Source organism: Podarcis tiliguerta (genome assembly GCF_965153285.1).
Source record: "Podarcis tiliguerta genome assembly, chromosome: 7".
Lineage (NCBI taxonomy): Eukaryota > Metazoa > Chordata > Lepidosauria > Squamata > Lacertidae > Podarcis > Podarcis tiliguerta.
The window spans coordinates 947,495-962,320 of NC_139540.1; the positions used below are offsets into that span (position 1 = coordinate 947,495).

The 14,826-nt window shown below is 56.9% G+C and overlaps 2 protein-coding genes across 3 annotated transcripts in view; one reads left to right on the plus strand and one right to left on the minus strand.

Moving 5' to 3' along the window:
- The window catches only part of HSF1 (heat shock transcription factor 1), a 39,340-nt gene extending 35,553 nt beyond the window's left edge, over positions 1-3,787 (plus strand). For both annotated transcript variants that reach the window (XM_083449054.1, XM_083449055.1), the window contains 4 exons: positions 1,402-1,507; positions 1,639-1,698; positions 2,382-2,451; positions 2,833-3,787. In XM_083449054.1, the coding sequence (XP_083305180.1) occupies positions 1,402-1,507; positions 1,639-1,698; positions 2,382-2,451; positions 2,833-3,035 (439 nt within the window). In that variant the 3' untranslated portion in view covers positions 3,036-3,787. The remainder of the gene's footprint in view (positions 1-1,401; positions 1,508-1,638; positions 1,699-2,381; positions 2,452-2,832) is intronic.
- Positions 3,788-5,469: 1,682 nt separating this feature from the next.
- Positions 5,470-14,516, minus strand: LOC310681385 (uncharacterized protein). The gene is made up of 9 exons (XM_083449113.1): positions 14,420-14,516; positions 12,586-12,641; positions 11,314-11,364; positions 10,802-10,858; positions 10,182-10,217; positions 9,674-9,808; positions 8,946-8,990; positions 8,523-8,567; positions 5,470-7,167 (listed from the first exon to the last, which is right to left on the minus strand). The coding sequence occupies exons 1-9, from the start codon at positions 14,434-14,436 to the stop codon at positions 7,160-7,162; spliced, it is 450 nt and encodes a 149-aa protein (XP_083305239.1). The 5' UTR covers positions 14,437-14,516; the 3' UTR covers positions 5,470-7,159.
- Between the last annotated feature and the right edge of the window lie 310 nt (positions 14,517-14,826).

Genomic DNA, 14,826 nt, shown 5'->3' on the forward strand with positions numbered 1-14,826 from the left:
GTTAGTGCTGCAATGGCAGCAACAGCCGCAGCACACTCCTCGAAGGCCAGGTCTGTGCCCCTGCCCCAAACGTTGCCCCTACAGCGGCCTCTTGGCGAACAGGAGGTGCTGCCGGTCTCCACCCCCCCTTGATGTAGCTCTTCACTTGTCCCTTCTTCCTTGGTGGGGTTCTTTGTGGTTCGCCTCAGGTGAACTCCAAACGGCAGGTAGCAGGTTTCCTGGCTTTTTAAACGTGTACAGAACTGACCTCCTGCCTGAGCTGTCAAGCCTGCTTCAGGCGATTCGCCTTTGGACTGAGCGGCCACAACTCCTGGTGGAGAGTTTGCCCCAAATGCACATCCCTGGGTCCCCGTTTGTCTTTGAATGGCTCCGCCCTTCCCAGTCCCCGTCTATAATCTGATTGGGCTACTCCGGGGCGGCTCCCGCCTTCCACTCCACAGGAGGGGCTTGGGCCCAGCCCTTGCGTGCCCATTGGCTCTTCACCAGCACCAGGTTTAGGCTGCTTCTGCTGCTTGGGGAGGGCACCTGCCCTTGAGAGCCCCAAGTCTAAGCAGTGAGGCTTTTCCTGCTGATCTGTAAACTGAACCAAGGCAGGCTTGCAGAAACCGGAAGGGTTACACATGTCAGTGTTTGTTAAAAAGAAAAAAGGAAAGGGTTCTGACCTCCCTTTGTCTCCTCAGCCTGGTCCTCAGACCCTTGTCGGCATAAAAGAGTCCACAAGAATATCCTTGCAGAGGGCTTTCTGCTTTTATTCTTAAAAGTCTTTGTGCAAAAGCGACTGCCCAACTCCACTACCAGCTTTCACTAACCAACCAACCCAACAACAAACTAACATTTCTCATTCTCTCTATACAACCCAGCGCAGGCCGCTGACTCATGCTGACCCAGCTTTTTAAGCATTAAAGAAACAGCGGCCATTTTAGCCATGACAACACACTGGTAGCTGTAGCCACTGGGTCTGTGGGGGGTGGGTGATGGCAGGCCTGTGCAACAGCTATTCCAGAGCAGGCAGGAAGGGATGTCTTGCTCCTCTTAAGGTTTTGGGCCAGGAGGCTTCTGAGAGGCAGCCGGGCTCAGAGCCATTTCCTCCTCGACCAAAGAGCAAGCTGGAGCCCTTGGTAGGTGAGCGCAAGGGGGCCAGGAAGATGGGGTGGAGATGCACTTGGAGGACCCCTAGGAACCACGAGGAGAGCCCTGCTGGATGAAACCCAAAGAAGCCCTCCTCACCTTGTGGCCAACCAGGTGCCTCTTGTGGGGAAGCCCCTCGAGCAGGAGTTGAACTCTGTGGCAGCCCTCTCCTCCTTCCTGCTGGCAGTTCAGGGACCCGGGCCTCTGGCCCTGGAGGAAGCAGGCAGCCATCCATCCTGGCCCTCGCTGCCATCTCTTCTTTTGTGTCCCCAGGAACGAGCTGAACGAGCACTTGGACACCATCGACTCCAGCCTGGACAACCTTCAGACCATGCTGAGCACCCACGGCTTCAGCGTGGACACCAGCGCCTTGCTGGACGTGAGTCTTCCGCTTGGGAGTCCTTACGCCTAGCGGGAGGGGCAGTTGGGGGGGGGGTTGTTCCTCACTCTGCTAACATTAATCTCTGCTTTCCCTCCCTCCCTCTCTCTCTCTCTCTCTCTCGCCAACAGCTCTTCAGTCCTTCAGCGACAGATTTGAACTTGCCAGATCTGGACAGCAGCTTGGCCAGTGTGAGTTTGCTGAGGGAGTTATCCGTCAAGGACCTCCCCTTTCCTCAGGCCAGCCCCACACGGCGAGTCTGAAAGTGCTCTCCACCCGCCGGGTGATGTCATCCCATCAGCACCTCTTCTCAGGCACTGCTAATGAGGTGCTGAGTGGGCCTTTCTCAGCGCAGCCTTCTGATCAGCCCCGCCATCAGCTGAGCAGACTCCCCAGAGTTGCTCTCTGGATGTGATGATGGGAAGATGATGCTGAGGCTGAGGCTGCCTAACTCCCAACACATCCCTCTAAAGCCCTTCCTGCGTTTCTTCACCGCCACCCACCAAGGCACAGCCTGGAGGCTGCAGAAGACTGGCCCAGATCTGATCCTGGAGGGTGCAGCTCCCCAGGAAGCTCTCCTGCACCAGCCCCATTGAAGTGAAGGGGAGCTCTTAGGCAAGAGCTCTTCTGCAGCTCTTGTTTATTTCATTGGGGCCTGTGCAGGAGAACTTCCTGCTGGATTGTGCCCTGGAGTCAGGGAGGTGGTAGACCCACGTAGTGCCAGCCAGCTAGGGGCTCTCCTGTGCGTGGGGATGGCTGGGGGCGGGGAGTACGGCTGGGACTTGACTCCCGTGAGATACGGACACCAAAGCCGCCTCCTTGCTCTCTGGGCCTCGCAGGCTTTGGCTCAGCAGCACCTCCTCTCCCTTTGCAGATCCAAGACCTCCTCTCCTGCCAGGAGCAGCAGAAGCCGGCAGAAGTGGAAGACTCTGCAGCAGACACAGGTGGGCATCACGGCTGCTCCTCTCCTCTCCCTGCCCCCACCCGCCTGCCAATTCCACACGCTGCTGCTCTGCATCCCTCCAAGGCCAGGCAGGAGCATGGACATCCTCACAGCTGAACGAGCCATCCTGGCCCACGCAGGGGGAAACTGAGGCATGCGGGGGGGTGGGGGGGTGTTTCTGTCGCCTGTTTGACCCGCCTCCTCTCCCTCCAAGTGGGGGTCTGCCTTGCTCTGGGGGCAGTCATGACTTTCCAAGAATCCTAGAATTTTAGGCTTGGGGGGACCCCAAGGGTCATCTGGCCCACCCCTGGCCATACAGTCCTTCCACCTGGCCCCCTGGCCCCCCACCCCCTTTCCGATGGTGTCTCTGCCCTTCCTGTAGGCAAGCAGCTGGTCCACTACACAGCGCAGCCCCTCTTCCTGGTGGACTCGAGCTCCATGGACGTGGCCAACACGGAAATGCCCATCTTCTTTGAGCTGGACGAAGGACCCTGCTTCACGGAGGACGAGTACTTGGAGGACCCCACCATCGCCCTCCTCTCGGGGGCGGAGACGCCCAAGCCCAAGGACCCCTCCGTCTCCTAAGGCCGGGCCGGGGCCAGTGCGGAAGGAAGGCCGGACTTGCGGAAGGGCCAGCCGCCCCCTTGCTTTGCTCCAGTGACGTTGCGGACGAGCCCCCCGCTCTCCCCTTTGGCCAGGCTGCGAGGGTGTGTTTGTGTCTGTGCTTCGGGTGCCCACCCCTCCGGGCGGCGGCTCTGGGGGGCCACTGTGGCTTGGGGGGTGGGCCAGGGGGGAAGCCCATTGGCAGAAGACGTGTGTGTGTTCCTTGGCTGCTGCCACCGCCTGTTTCGGGTGCCAGGCGCCCTAGCCTGGACGCTAAGCGCCGACCCCTTGCCCTGCCCTCTAGGCGGAGAGGAAGGAGAGCAAGCGAGCGAGGAGGGGCTCGCTCTCACTGGGGAGGGGAAGGAGAAAAGGAGGTGGAGAATTCCCCCTCCCGTCGGGATGGACTTGTTGGCATTTCAAGAGAAGTGAGAGCGCCTCTCGCACCCGGGGCTCAAGGGCTGGGTCCCTTTGTCACGTCTGCTGTTGCGTGTGTCCCCGAATGTTACAGGGCGCCTGGGCAGGAGGGAGGAGGCTGCCCCACCCCCTCCCCCATGGGGCTTGTTTCCCTTGGCTTAGCAGTAAAGAATTTGTACATTTGCATTTTGATTGTTACTAGAAGAAAATTGTATTTTGGATTTTTACATGAGAGAAGAAGCCCCCTCCCCCCCTCAGCCTCCCTCTCTCCTGCTATATAAATACCTATATATACATATTCAAATATATCTATATATATATCTATACATGAAGTGGCCCATCACTCTCTAGGCGCTGCACACTTTTATTTCCAAAACGGACGAGGGGTCCATCCTGCCAGCCAATACTGGGAAGCGGATCCCAGTTGCTGCTCAAGGAATATTCCTCCCACTCACACTGGAAGCGGAAGAGTGGGGAGAAGGGCCCCATCCACCTTCTGTCAGGCTACGGGTCCTTTTCTGCCCCCGCCCTCACAATACCCTGTCTCTGCAAAGGTCTAGATAGAGCAGGGTGCCCGTGGTGTCTGTCTTCACTGCCCCCCCCCCCCGTGGCCTTTTGTCTGTCAGGTTCACTCCTTCATCAGCTGGACACTTCCTCCTCTGCTCTCAGGTCTCTAAAGTGGTACTGAGCCTTCCAGCTGGCCAGCCAGCAAATCCTGCTAAGCTCCATTTAGCAGCTGGAACCAGCTGACGGGGGGGAGACCAGAGCGCTGAGTTTGCGGATCAGGATCAGTGAACTGTGGCCTGCCTTGCCCAAGCAGCCGGGGGGGGGGATCCTACAGAGAAGCCAGTGGGTTGCCTCCCACCCACCCACTCCAGGCAAGACTCTTGGTTGCAGCAGGAAAATGAGACGGTTGCAGCCTTCAAAAGAAAAGCAAGGCAGGGGCCTCTTCCTGCTGATCTTCTCAGACTCTCCTGTCCAGAGGAGGTGGAGAATTTGGGCCCTCCAAGCAGGGAGCAGAAGGGCCTTGCAAACTGGCCACCTCCTTACAAAAACCAAGGTGGGGGGCTGTGAGGCTCCAGCCAAGCCTGGGGCGTCCGTCAGCCCAGTACGATTGCCCCACAGCTCACGGGGCTTGCAGAGGGGCCATTGTGGGGTGCCAGGGACCTTCCCAGCTATGAAGCTTTTCATGCTCCAAAGGCTTTTTATGCTTTTCCGACTGGACCTCCTCCCTTACAATGGTCTCCATGTAACAATCCCCGTTTTCTCATTGGGCAAGGGAGGATCAGGCCACTGGTCCAAGACCTTTAGGGGAATGTGTCAGCGGAGGGGGTGGCATGTGGAATGTGACAGCGAGGCCAAGTCAGGGGAGCACACACGGAGTCATAGGGCTTCTGGTCAAGAGGGGCTGTGTGGGTTAGGGAGAAGAGCTGGCAACAGACAGCTAGCCTTAAAATTGGCTGCAAGTCTCCTGGTCAGTCACAAATTCAGCTTGGTGAACTGCTGAACTCTGACAGCTCCAGCCCTGCTACACTGAACTGGGCAATAATATGCCGAGCTTGCCCTGACATGACCTTTCGGGGTGGGATGTGGTTTTGGTTAGCCTTTTCAAGCCTTTAGAATTATGGAATTGTAGAGTTGAAAAGGGCACCCCCCTCCCCGTTCGCATCCTGAATGCAACGTAAGACGTGACAGCACATGTGCATGGGTCACGTTTTGCCGCTTCCGTGCATGCACGTGACGTCATTTTGAGTGTCTGCGCATGTGTGAGCGGCGAAACCCGGAAGTAACTTTCGGGTTGCTGCGGAGCGCAACTCAAACGCGCTCAACCCGAAGCACATTCAACCGGAGGTATGACTGTAATCCCTGACACCCCACATTCCCAAGGAGTCTGTTCCATTGTCATATGGCTCTTTCTGAAATTTCACTCCCTGCCTCCCTCCCGGCGTTCTGAAGCCCCAGTTGGAACATGGCTCAAGGGCCAGCGCCACCCCTGCTGTGCTGGGACACCAACTCTTAACGTGGTTTGCTTGTCTTTATTGAACAAGGAGGCAGGCCCACACCTGCGTGCATGAGCAGGACACAGGACGGCAAGAGCAAGTCAGGACAGCAACAGAAAAGGCACCCCAACCCCCAGGGCCACAGGGAAAAGGCTGGCGAGGCACTGGCTAGCCACACAACCCCTTGGGAACAGCAGCAGCCCCCTCCCCAAACCAAACACACACAGCAGCCTGACTCCTGGCCAGCACCTAGGCGCTGCCTCAAGGTGGGCACTGCCCTCAGAAATCCAAGCCTCAGAATTAGGATGGGGCTCCTCCGTCCTGCAGCAGGCCTGGTCACAATCCAGCGGGGGGAGGGGGTGGAGCTGATGGCAGAAACAGGTGCCCACCAGAGGTTTTGGACTACCTCTCCTGCCTGGCAGGGGCTGATGGGAGTTGTAGCCCCAAACACCTGGTCTAGTCCTAAGTGCTCCGCCTCCCCCCCCCAAAAAAAATTCTGGGGCACGAATCAGACTGGCTCTGCTGTCATTCAGCCAGCCTCCCACCCTGCAATCTAGAAAGCTGTTTTCTGCCAGACTGTTGCTCCACCTAGCTCAGTATTTCCTGCACAGGCTGGCAGCAGCTCTCCTGGATATCAGAGAGGGAATCTCAGCCCTTCCTAGAGAGGCTATCGGCAGTTGAATCTGGGAGCTTCTGCTTGCACAGCAAATGACGTACCAGTGACCCCAGGACTGCCTAGCTCATTGCTGGCCAGTTATGGTACCTTGTGCAGACACAGCAGGAAACCCCTCTGTTCTGCGAGCCACTCTAAGCTCCCAGACAACCGGACTCTTCTTTGTTCTTCCTCTGCTTCTTGGGGCCTCGCCTTCCATGCTGGGACGCGTTCTCACACCCCACCAGTGGCCCAAAGGCCACAGAAAGCTCTGGCTAGAAACTTCCTTGGGCTGGCCAAGAAGGCAACCAAGACTCCTGAAGGCTGGGGTGAGAGGGACCTGGGGTACCCTGAGACCCAACACGCGGCTGGGACTGGCTGCCTAGGTTCCGGAAGCGAAGGCTGGGGAGGAGGCTCCTGCAGCTGGAAGCAGGACACCAGAGAGCAGCGGGTCAAAGCTGCTGTCCCAGGTTTTGCTCTGCTAATGACCAGGCTTGGTTCCTTGGCAGCGGGCAGGGAGAGGCCTCTTCCTCTAGGACACCTTCATTTGGGTTCCTGTGTGCAGGCAGGTGGCGTGTGGCTTGGCTCTCTGACTGGAGCTTTGGCTTGTGCCCCGCCCCTTGCAGCCTGGCACACCTGGGGCAGTGGGCAGGTTCCTGCATTTGAGCACAAGAGTCAGGCTGCATGGCCCTGGGGTCCCTTTCAACTCCAAGGCTCTAGAAAAAGCCCCAGTCCTTGAGCCTCTGTGTCCGAGGAGCAGCTCAGGCGGGTGGGCATGGCTGGAGAAGAGGAGGAGGAGGCTGGGGGGCTCAGTGCGGACCGGGGGTGGCACCTCCTGCTCCCCCACCCCCAAGCATCTCCTGTGGCCAGCCGTGGCAGGAAAGGTGGCGTGAAAAGCACAAGGGGGGTGGAGAGAGGGGAGTCCGCAGGAGGAAGCAAAGGCTCAGTCGGCAGCGCAGGAGCAGGTGGGCGAGGGCTGTCCACGGGGGCATCTCAGGGCCTTCAGCAAGGGGGGGAGGAGGAGGAGGCAGCAGCGCTCCTCACATGCCTGTGGAGAAGAAAAGAGAAGAAGCCGCTCACCTCATCTCCCTGGCCGGCACCTCAGGCCAACCGGCCAGCCCCACAGACCCTTCTCTGGACGCATCTCCAGTGAGCCGTGGGTCTCCTGCATGCATTCCCTCCCAACTCTGATTCTGTGGTTCCTGAGCAGAGTTTGCCAAGCAGTCAGTGCTGGATCTCTTGGACCAAGGATGGTCCTTGGTGATGTTTGGAGGGGGGTGGCAGTTGAAGGACCCTCCTGGGACAAGCTTCCTATGAAAGGGTCTTGCAAGGAGGCCTGGAGCTGCTGCTTTGGGAGGCTGAGTGCGGCCCCCACCAGGCGGCCACTGTGTTGCAGGAACACAGGGAATCGAGGCTCATGCCTGAAGTGTTCTGGCACAACAAGTCTACTTTGAAAATTAAAACATTTTGATAGGACAAAATGCACCAGGAAACGAATTCATGGTGGTGGAGGAAGGGAGATTTGGATGGCACATAGGGCGCTCCCTTGTACCATGTCAGAGCCCTGGTCCATCTAGAGCATGGGTAGGCAAACTAAGGCCCAGGGGCTGGATCCGGCCCAATTGCCTTCCTGCAGATGGTCCAGGAATCAGCGTGTTTTTACATGAGCAGAATGTGTGCTTTTATCTAAAGGCAGCTTCCCTGTCTCTGAGCTGTGGTCTCTGCCGCAACCCGGAAACACTCCTGGCATTAGACCTCCCAACAATCCGACGGGAGCGAATGCTCAACAAGGAAAGGGGGTCGTATCACCTCCTTTGCAAGGTTCCTGCAAGCAAATCTGGTTGGGTGCCCCATGGGCACAACCTGCCCCACATGCTCCCTCCGTGTAGGGCACGGGGTGGGCCTGGAGGGCATCAGGGTTTCCCCCCAGACACGGCAGCATGCCCACTTTACAGGGCTCCATGGTGCCAGGGAGGAGGTCTTTGTTCTGAAGCAGCTCTGCTCCCTGACACTCGAGGGACACTAGGACATGCGGCAAATAGGTGACCCTGCAAATGTTGTGGGACAGCAGCGTCATCACTCCCAGACTGGGGCTGGTGCAAGCTGGAGCCTGGCAACATCTGGAACACCCCACCCCTGATTTTAGGGGTCAGAAGTGCATTTCAAAATTTGGTAGAGGCCACGGCGGCCTTGAGCAGGAACCGACCCCAACTGCAATGCCTTCAGGGGTCAAAAGTGGGGACATTTCAGGGGTCAGCATGAAAAATCAGGAATGGGGCCCCAGCAGTCAAGAGCATTGGAGAGGCATCCAGCTAACTCAAGGTGAAATGAGCCTCAGAATCAGGCCAGCAACCTGTTCTCCCAGGGGCCAAACAGTGCTGTGGCCCCTCATAGGACACTTATCTTGGGAGGCGAGGGTCTCCTCTGAATCCACTTCATGGTCCAAGCCTGCAGGGGAAAACATCCCAGTTACAGCTAGAATAAGGGGAAGAGGAGCCTGCAGGATCGGGCCCAAGGGACCCCACCCAGTCCAGCATCCAACTCGATGCCCATTAAGGGAAACCCAAAAGCAGGATTTGTGCGCAAGAGCCATTTGCCCCCTTGTGATCCCCAGCAGTTGCCATTCAGAGGCAGAAGCACCGTGAGTAGCAGCCATTGAGCCAAGCCTTCCCCCAGGCGGGTCTCCCCTGAGTCTCCCAAGCCTTGCACAGCCCCCTGGAGGGGTTCTCCCCACACAGAGACTTCGCATCAAGCGCAAGAGACCCTCTGGGGAGCCGCCCATTTTCCAAGACCCCTGATGCGACTCCCAACCCAGGAGGAACTCACTTTCTTGGGACTCATGGGAATGAGCAGGAACATCCATGGCGGGACCTAGAGAAACCAGAGAGAGACAGAGGTCCCTTCCATATCCCACAGATGGGCAGGTGGGGCTCAGAGGTGGCCTGGGCAGCGATGGGTCTCAAGGACCTTCCACTGCCCTCCCAAGGGGGTTTTCAAAGGTCTCCAAGGAGCCAGCAGCTCTTCTCCGTCCCCAAGAAGGTACATCTCCCATCAGCTCCTGCCAGTATGACCAGGTGACACTGGGGTTTTGCGAACATAGGAGCCATCTCCTAAGAGCCCCCCCCCCCATTTGATGGGCATTGCCATTCAATTGTTGTGCGTGTGACCGCATCATGTGATCGAGGGGCGGGGCTTAGCAGGACGCCCCATATTTTATTCAAGTTGGCACCCCTGGACCCGAACATTGAGAGGCTCAGAAGAGGCACTGGCGGGGCTTTCTGTGGAGTCAGAGCCAGGCCTGGGGGAGGGCTGGCTTGTAAGTCAGGGCAGCTGAGGTCGGAGCCCCCATAAGAAGGCAATAGGGGAGTTGACAGGAGGGGTTGCTAGACAGTGGACTGGACTCCCTCAGAAGGTGATGGACTCTCCTGGATGCTTTAGATGAGGTTCCTGCATTGCAGGGGGTTGGACTAGATGACCCACAGGCTCCCTAAGATCCTATAAGTCTATGATTTGGACCCATGGGAAGACAAGGGCAGCCAGACTGGCAGACGTACCACTCTGGGTGTCTCCGGGCAGCGGGTCCAAGCTGAAGGATCCGAGGTTGGAGGCATCACTGTTGAGCATCATGTCCCCGTTGACCTCATCCGTGTGGGCGCGATTGGCCCCTGCAAAGCTCACGGGGGCCACCTCTGTCCAGGGATGGAGCGAGAGAGGAATCAGCAACCAGGCTCTGACAGCCCCCTGTCCTAAACAGGGGCATTGCCTCTGGGTACGAGGAGGTCATGCTGTGGGGCTGGGGGCCTTCAAAGTGAGCCGGGGTGGTGCCAGCCCAGCCCAAGGCATTTTGCCACCTGAGGTGCAAAGGACTGGCAGCTGGGTCAGGCCTTCAAGTGGTGGGCTGGCAATGGGGGCAGCACACCCTGTACCTCGCCTGGGGGCAGCCGGTCCATTCAGGGGTCCCAGAATACACAGCTGTGTCCTCCAATAGAGCAGGGGCCAGTTGGAGGGCTCAGGAGGCCAAGGGGCACAAAGGGGGCCAGGAGCTTGCTGGGTCATGCCTACCTGTGGTCATGGGATCTGCAGGAGTTCCAATCTCACCTGTGGACATGGAGACAGGTGTTCAAATGATGCAGGGCAGAGAGGCTGAACCCCACTCCATCTTCTGCCTCCCCACAACCCTTTAGCCTCTAGACATTGGATGAAATTCCAGTCCAGGCCTCCATCTCTCTGTGGGCTGTGGGAGCCAAAGCGAGTCCCAAGCTTGAACAGCTCATTGCAGAACGTGGACCCAGCTGAGGGGCTGAGCCTCTGCATGGCCAAGGAAGGTGTAAGGGGGGGGGGGTAGCAGCAGCATGCAACTCATGCAGGCAGCAGTTTGTGGCCACCCTTGGACTGCTAGAGCTCTTCTCTAGCTGGATGTTGTGAAGCAGCAGCAAGGGCGAGAGTGTCCCTGGGCATGAGCAGAGGGCATTGCTCTCGCACCTGAGGCGCCACAGCCATCTCCCCCTGGCTTGAGCCATCTCAGAGATTCTTTAGCTGTGATTCCTGCTGGATGAGCAGGATAAAAATAAATTATTATTATTATTATTATTATTATTATTATTATTATTATTAGGGGCTGGACTTCTCTGATTCTCTGATCCTCCTCTTTTGCCATCTCTGGCCTCCACGATTCCACTTACTTTCTCCCGAGGCCTCTGATTTACCAGAAATGATGGGCTCTGAGTTTGCCATGGGCTCTGAAAGAGACGGGGGGAGAGAGAGAAGCTGAAGGGGGGCTGGGGGTCCCGTGCAATGAAGCCCCTTTGGGCATTTCCCCCTCAGCCACCCAGAGCCCCAAACAGGTTCAGGCCAGCTGCCCCCAACCTGGCCCCCTCCAGATGTTTTGAACTACAGCTTCCAGCAGACAGCATGGCGCCTGACTCAGGCTGATGGGAGTTGTAGTCCCAAACATCTGGAGCTGGAGGACTGTGGGAAGTCCGCTTTCCTTCCTTCTTTCTGGGGCCTTTCTGCCGCTCTCTTCATCGCAGGGGATTCTGGAGCAAGAAAGTGAATCCCTGGGACCCAGTCCTTCGCTCCAGAAGCTGAGCTGATCACAGCAGCACTTGGTTCCTGCCCTGGCAAGTGGAGCAGCTGCTCTGCCTGCAAAGGGGAAGGACTTTGCCCCTCAAAAGTCAAGCCCCCTTAGACGTACCTGTTGTCTGGCTGCCTGCCGGGGACGTGGGACTTGGGGAGCTCAGGGGCTCTGCAAAGAGGGAGAGAGAAGCGGTTGTTTATGATCGTTGTCATGGGTTGTGAGGGTCAGTCTGCATGATGCCCCAAGGCCCCTCCATTTCTCGGGGTCCTGTAACCAGCAAGGGTTTGAATTGGACAGAGGAGGCTCCTGGACTAGTTGGTCCAGCCTCTTTGTAAGAGCAGGGGTCAGCAAACTTTTTCAGCAGGGGGCCGGTCCACTGTCCCTCAGACCTTGTGAGGGGCCGGACTATATTTTGAAGAAGAAAAAATAAATGAATTCCTTATGCCCCACAACTAATCCAGAGATGCATTTTAAATAAAAGGACACATTCTACTTGTGTAAAAAGACGCTGATTGCCAGACCGTCTGTGGGCCAGACTGAGAAGGCGATTGCGCCGGATCCGGCCCCTGGGCCTTAGTTTGCCTACCCCTGGCCGTAGCTGGCTGTGTGTCCTCATCAGCATCACAAAAGCGTGAGCTGGGATGCAAGAGCTTCCACTAAGTGAGGGGGCCCTCCAGGCTAAGGGGGGGGGGGGCGGTTTGCCACCCTTCCCTCTCCTGGCTGCTATTTAGGAGAACAATAGCCAGAGCCAGTGTGGTGTAGTGGTTAAGAGCGGTGGACTCGTAATCTGGGGAACCGGGTTCGCTTCCCCTCTCCTCCACATGCAGCTGCTGGGTGACCTTGGGCCAGTCACACTTCTCTGAAGTCTCTCAGCCCCACTCACCTCACAGAGTGTTTGTTGTGGGGGAGGAAGGGACAGGAGAATGTTAGCCACTTTGAGACTCCTTAAAGGGAGTGAAAGGCGGGATATCAAATCCAAACACTTCTTCTTCTTCTTCTTCTTCAAGCAGGCTGGGAGCCGGAGACACAGACACCTGCTTGATCTGTGCTGGATCCAAAGCTACGACTAATATAGCAGCAGGATCTGTTGTGGGGTTAATGCTATGAGCCCCTCCAGCCTATGCTCATTGCAGATATGTCTTTATGAAAACCCTGTATTCTAAACCGCCCACCTTCTTCCCAAGGAACCTGAACAGTGGGAAAGTGCTGGGAATCCCTGGAGTCTCTCACCGCTCGGAGGTTGAGTATTTGGGGTGCAAGCTGCTTCTCTGCTTTGCAGGATGCTGGCCAGCTTCAAGTGCCTCTGCCTATATTTTTCCTTTATGGGGGTCCCACACCCCCAACTTCAGGACCCCCCCTCCACCCACCCAAGTGCCGACTGCAACTCACCATCTGCCACCACAATGGCCAGGAGCAGAACCGCAGCTGCCGTGAGCAAGAGGAACCTGCGGGGTGGAAAGGAAGAGGGGGCTGAGAGCATTAACATAACAGTGGTTAAGAGTCTGAGCTGTGAGCCACACCAGAAATCTCAGCTCAACCGTTGGCTCAGTCCTTGGCCCTGCCTCGTGGCTTTGTTGTAAGGATGGCTGGTTGTGCAAAGGTATGGGAAGAGCTTTAAGCGCTTAAATCAGAAATAATATCGTTTTAAAAGTTCATCAGGTTCTTCAGCAGCAGAGTTGGGCCTGCTGGGAAGTCACACCCCTGATCCCAGAAGTGGGGGGCATTCTGTACGTGCTCAGTGGCACTCCCATTCAACTTTGTCTTCTAGGCTGGCTCTTGGAACTCAAAACGGATATTGGGAGTGAGACCTGAATCTCACTCTGGCTTAGGGTCCTCCAAATCTGTGTTACCAGCAAGTCTTGCATTGTTTTTTAGAAGCCCAGGAATTGCCAGAACCACTCTGGGGCTGCCTGAGGTGGGAGGGCGCCCCCCTCCAAAAGGCAGCCGTCTCCTCCTCTCCTGCCCAGCTATGATGGGGCACGATCCCCTCAGAAAATCTCCTGCAGAACAACCACATGGCAGTGGAGAGGAGTTGCTGGAGAGACCCTGCTCACTGCAGAGGAGAAGCTGTAGAAGTGAGACCCTGCTGATTCCTTGATGATTTTATTATATATACCCCACCCATCTGGCCTGGTTTCGCCAGCCATTCTGGGCGGCTTACAGCACATAACAAATTGTAAAATGTACATAGCTGTCATACACAGGAGAGTCCTGGCAGTTTCCTGCTTGAGTTTTCCCTTTGCCCCTCTGCCTTCCAAGGGAAAACCCGCTCTTTAGTGATGCATCAGAACAAATGGCAATCTGGGGAAAACCCAAATTCCTGTTAGCTCCGATTGAGCACTAAAGAGCAGGGCTTTTTCCAGGAGGGTGAGGGAAGCAGCAGAACAAGGGGAGGTGTGGATAAGCCAGTCGGTATATACATATGTTTTCATTGTGAAATCACTTTGGGAAGCTTTACAAGAAGAAATTCATAAAGGAAATTAAATGAATAAATAAATATTCAGCTGAACAGTGCTTTGGGGTTTACATCTTTGCGGATAAAACATACTGTTGAATTTGTCAATTCAAAGTAGATTATAAAGCACAGCGACTGTTAAATATTGCATTTTGGTCAACATTTGCAGGAGGAAATAATTAAAAAGTGCAGTGGATACTGAGCGACAGAAGCAGCTCCCCATGGTTCTAGGGAGAAAAGGAGTCTTTTATCAGGCCCACCAGGAGATGCCAGGGGGAACTCAGTCTGGGACCTCTGAGTCCAAACAAAAGCTCCACGGCTGAACCACAGGCCAGGGCAGGAGCACAGCACCGGAGGGGGGACTCTGGGGACCCTGGCTTCCCCCTCCTCTGGGTGCCACCTCCCACGCCTCCTCCGCTTCTGGGGGCAACTTAGCAGGTGCCCAGCCCCCGATGCACATGGACCGACTCTGCTACAAGGCCATCCTTCAGCAGGTGACTGACTCCAGACCACCCGGTGCCCAGTGGGGTCCACAGTTGGTCAGCTTTCTGGCTGACAGGCCTCCACCCCAGGCACTGAGCCAGGCTTCCTGGCAGCAGATATAACGGGAGGGAAACTGAGGAGAAGAGACAAGGGAAGGCCTGTTCTGCAGGGAGGCCCCACACCTGGGCAGGGATCTAAACCTGGATTCACCTGGGGCAAACAGGTGCATGGACCCAGTCCACCCACAGGGCCCCCTTTCTGCACCCAAGCAAAGTTGGCACCCACCTGTGCTGTGCCCGCATGATCCTGGGCGTCTGGTGCTTGGGACGGTGCTGGGCTCCAGTCTCAGGAACTCTGGGGGAGGCAGAAACACTCTGTGTGCTGAGCCACAGGAGGCCCATTATATGGGTCTGTCCCCTCCAGGGGGGAGCCGGCTGCAAGGGGCCAGCCAATCCAGAGGCGGGCAGGAGGGTGATGGGTGGCTGCTGTGGGAGGGGCAGAGCCACAGAGGCCCCTGGGCTCCCTTCCTGAGGGGCAGGGGGCTCTCCCCCCACCACCACCTGCCGCTGTGTAGCAAAGGTGGGGGGTGCCCAGCCTGACACCAGCCCAAGTCCAACCCTAAACCTGGGCACAGGTACCCCGGCATTGCCTGCTTCTCTCAGGCTGCCAGCAGCTCCTCAAGCAGAGAGAGA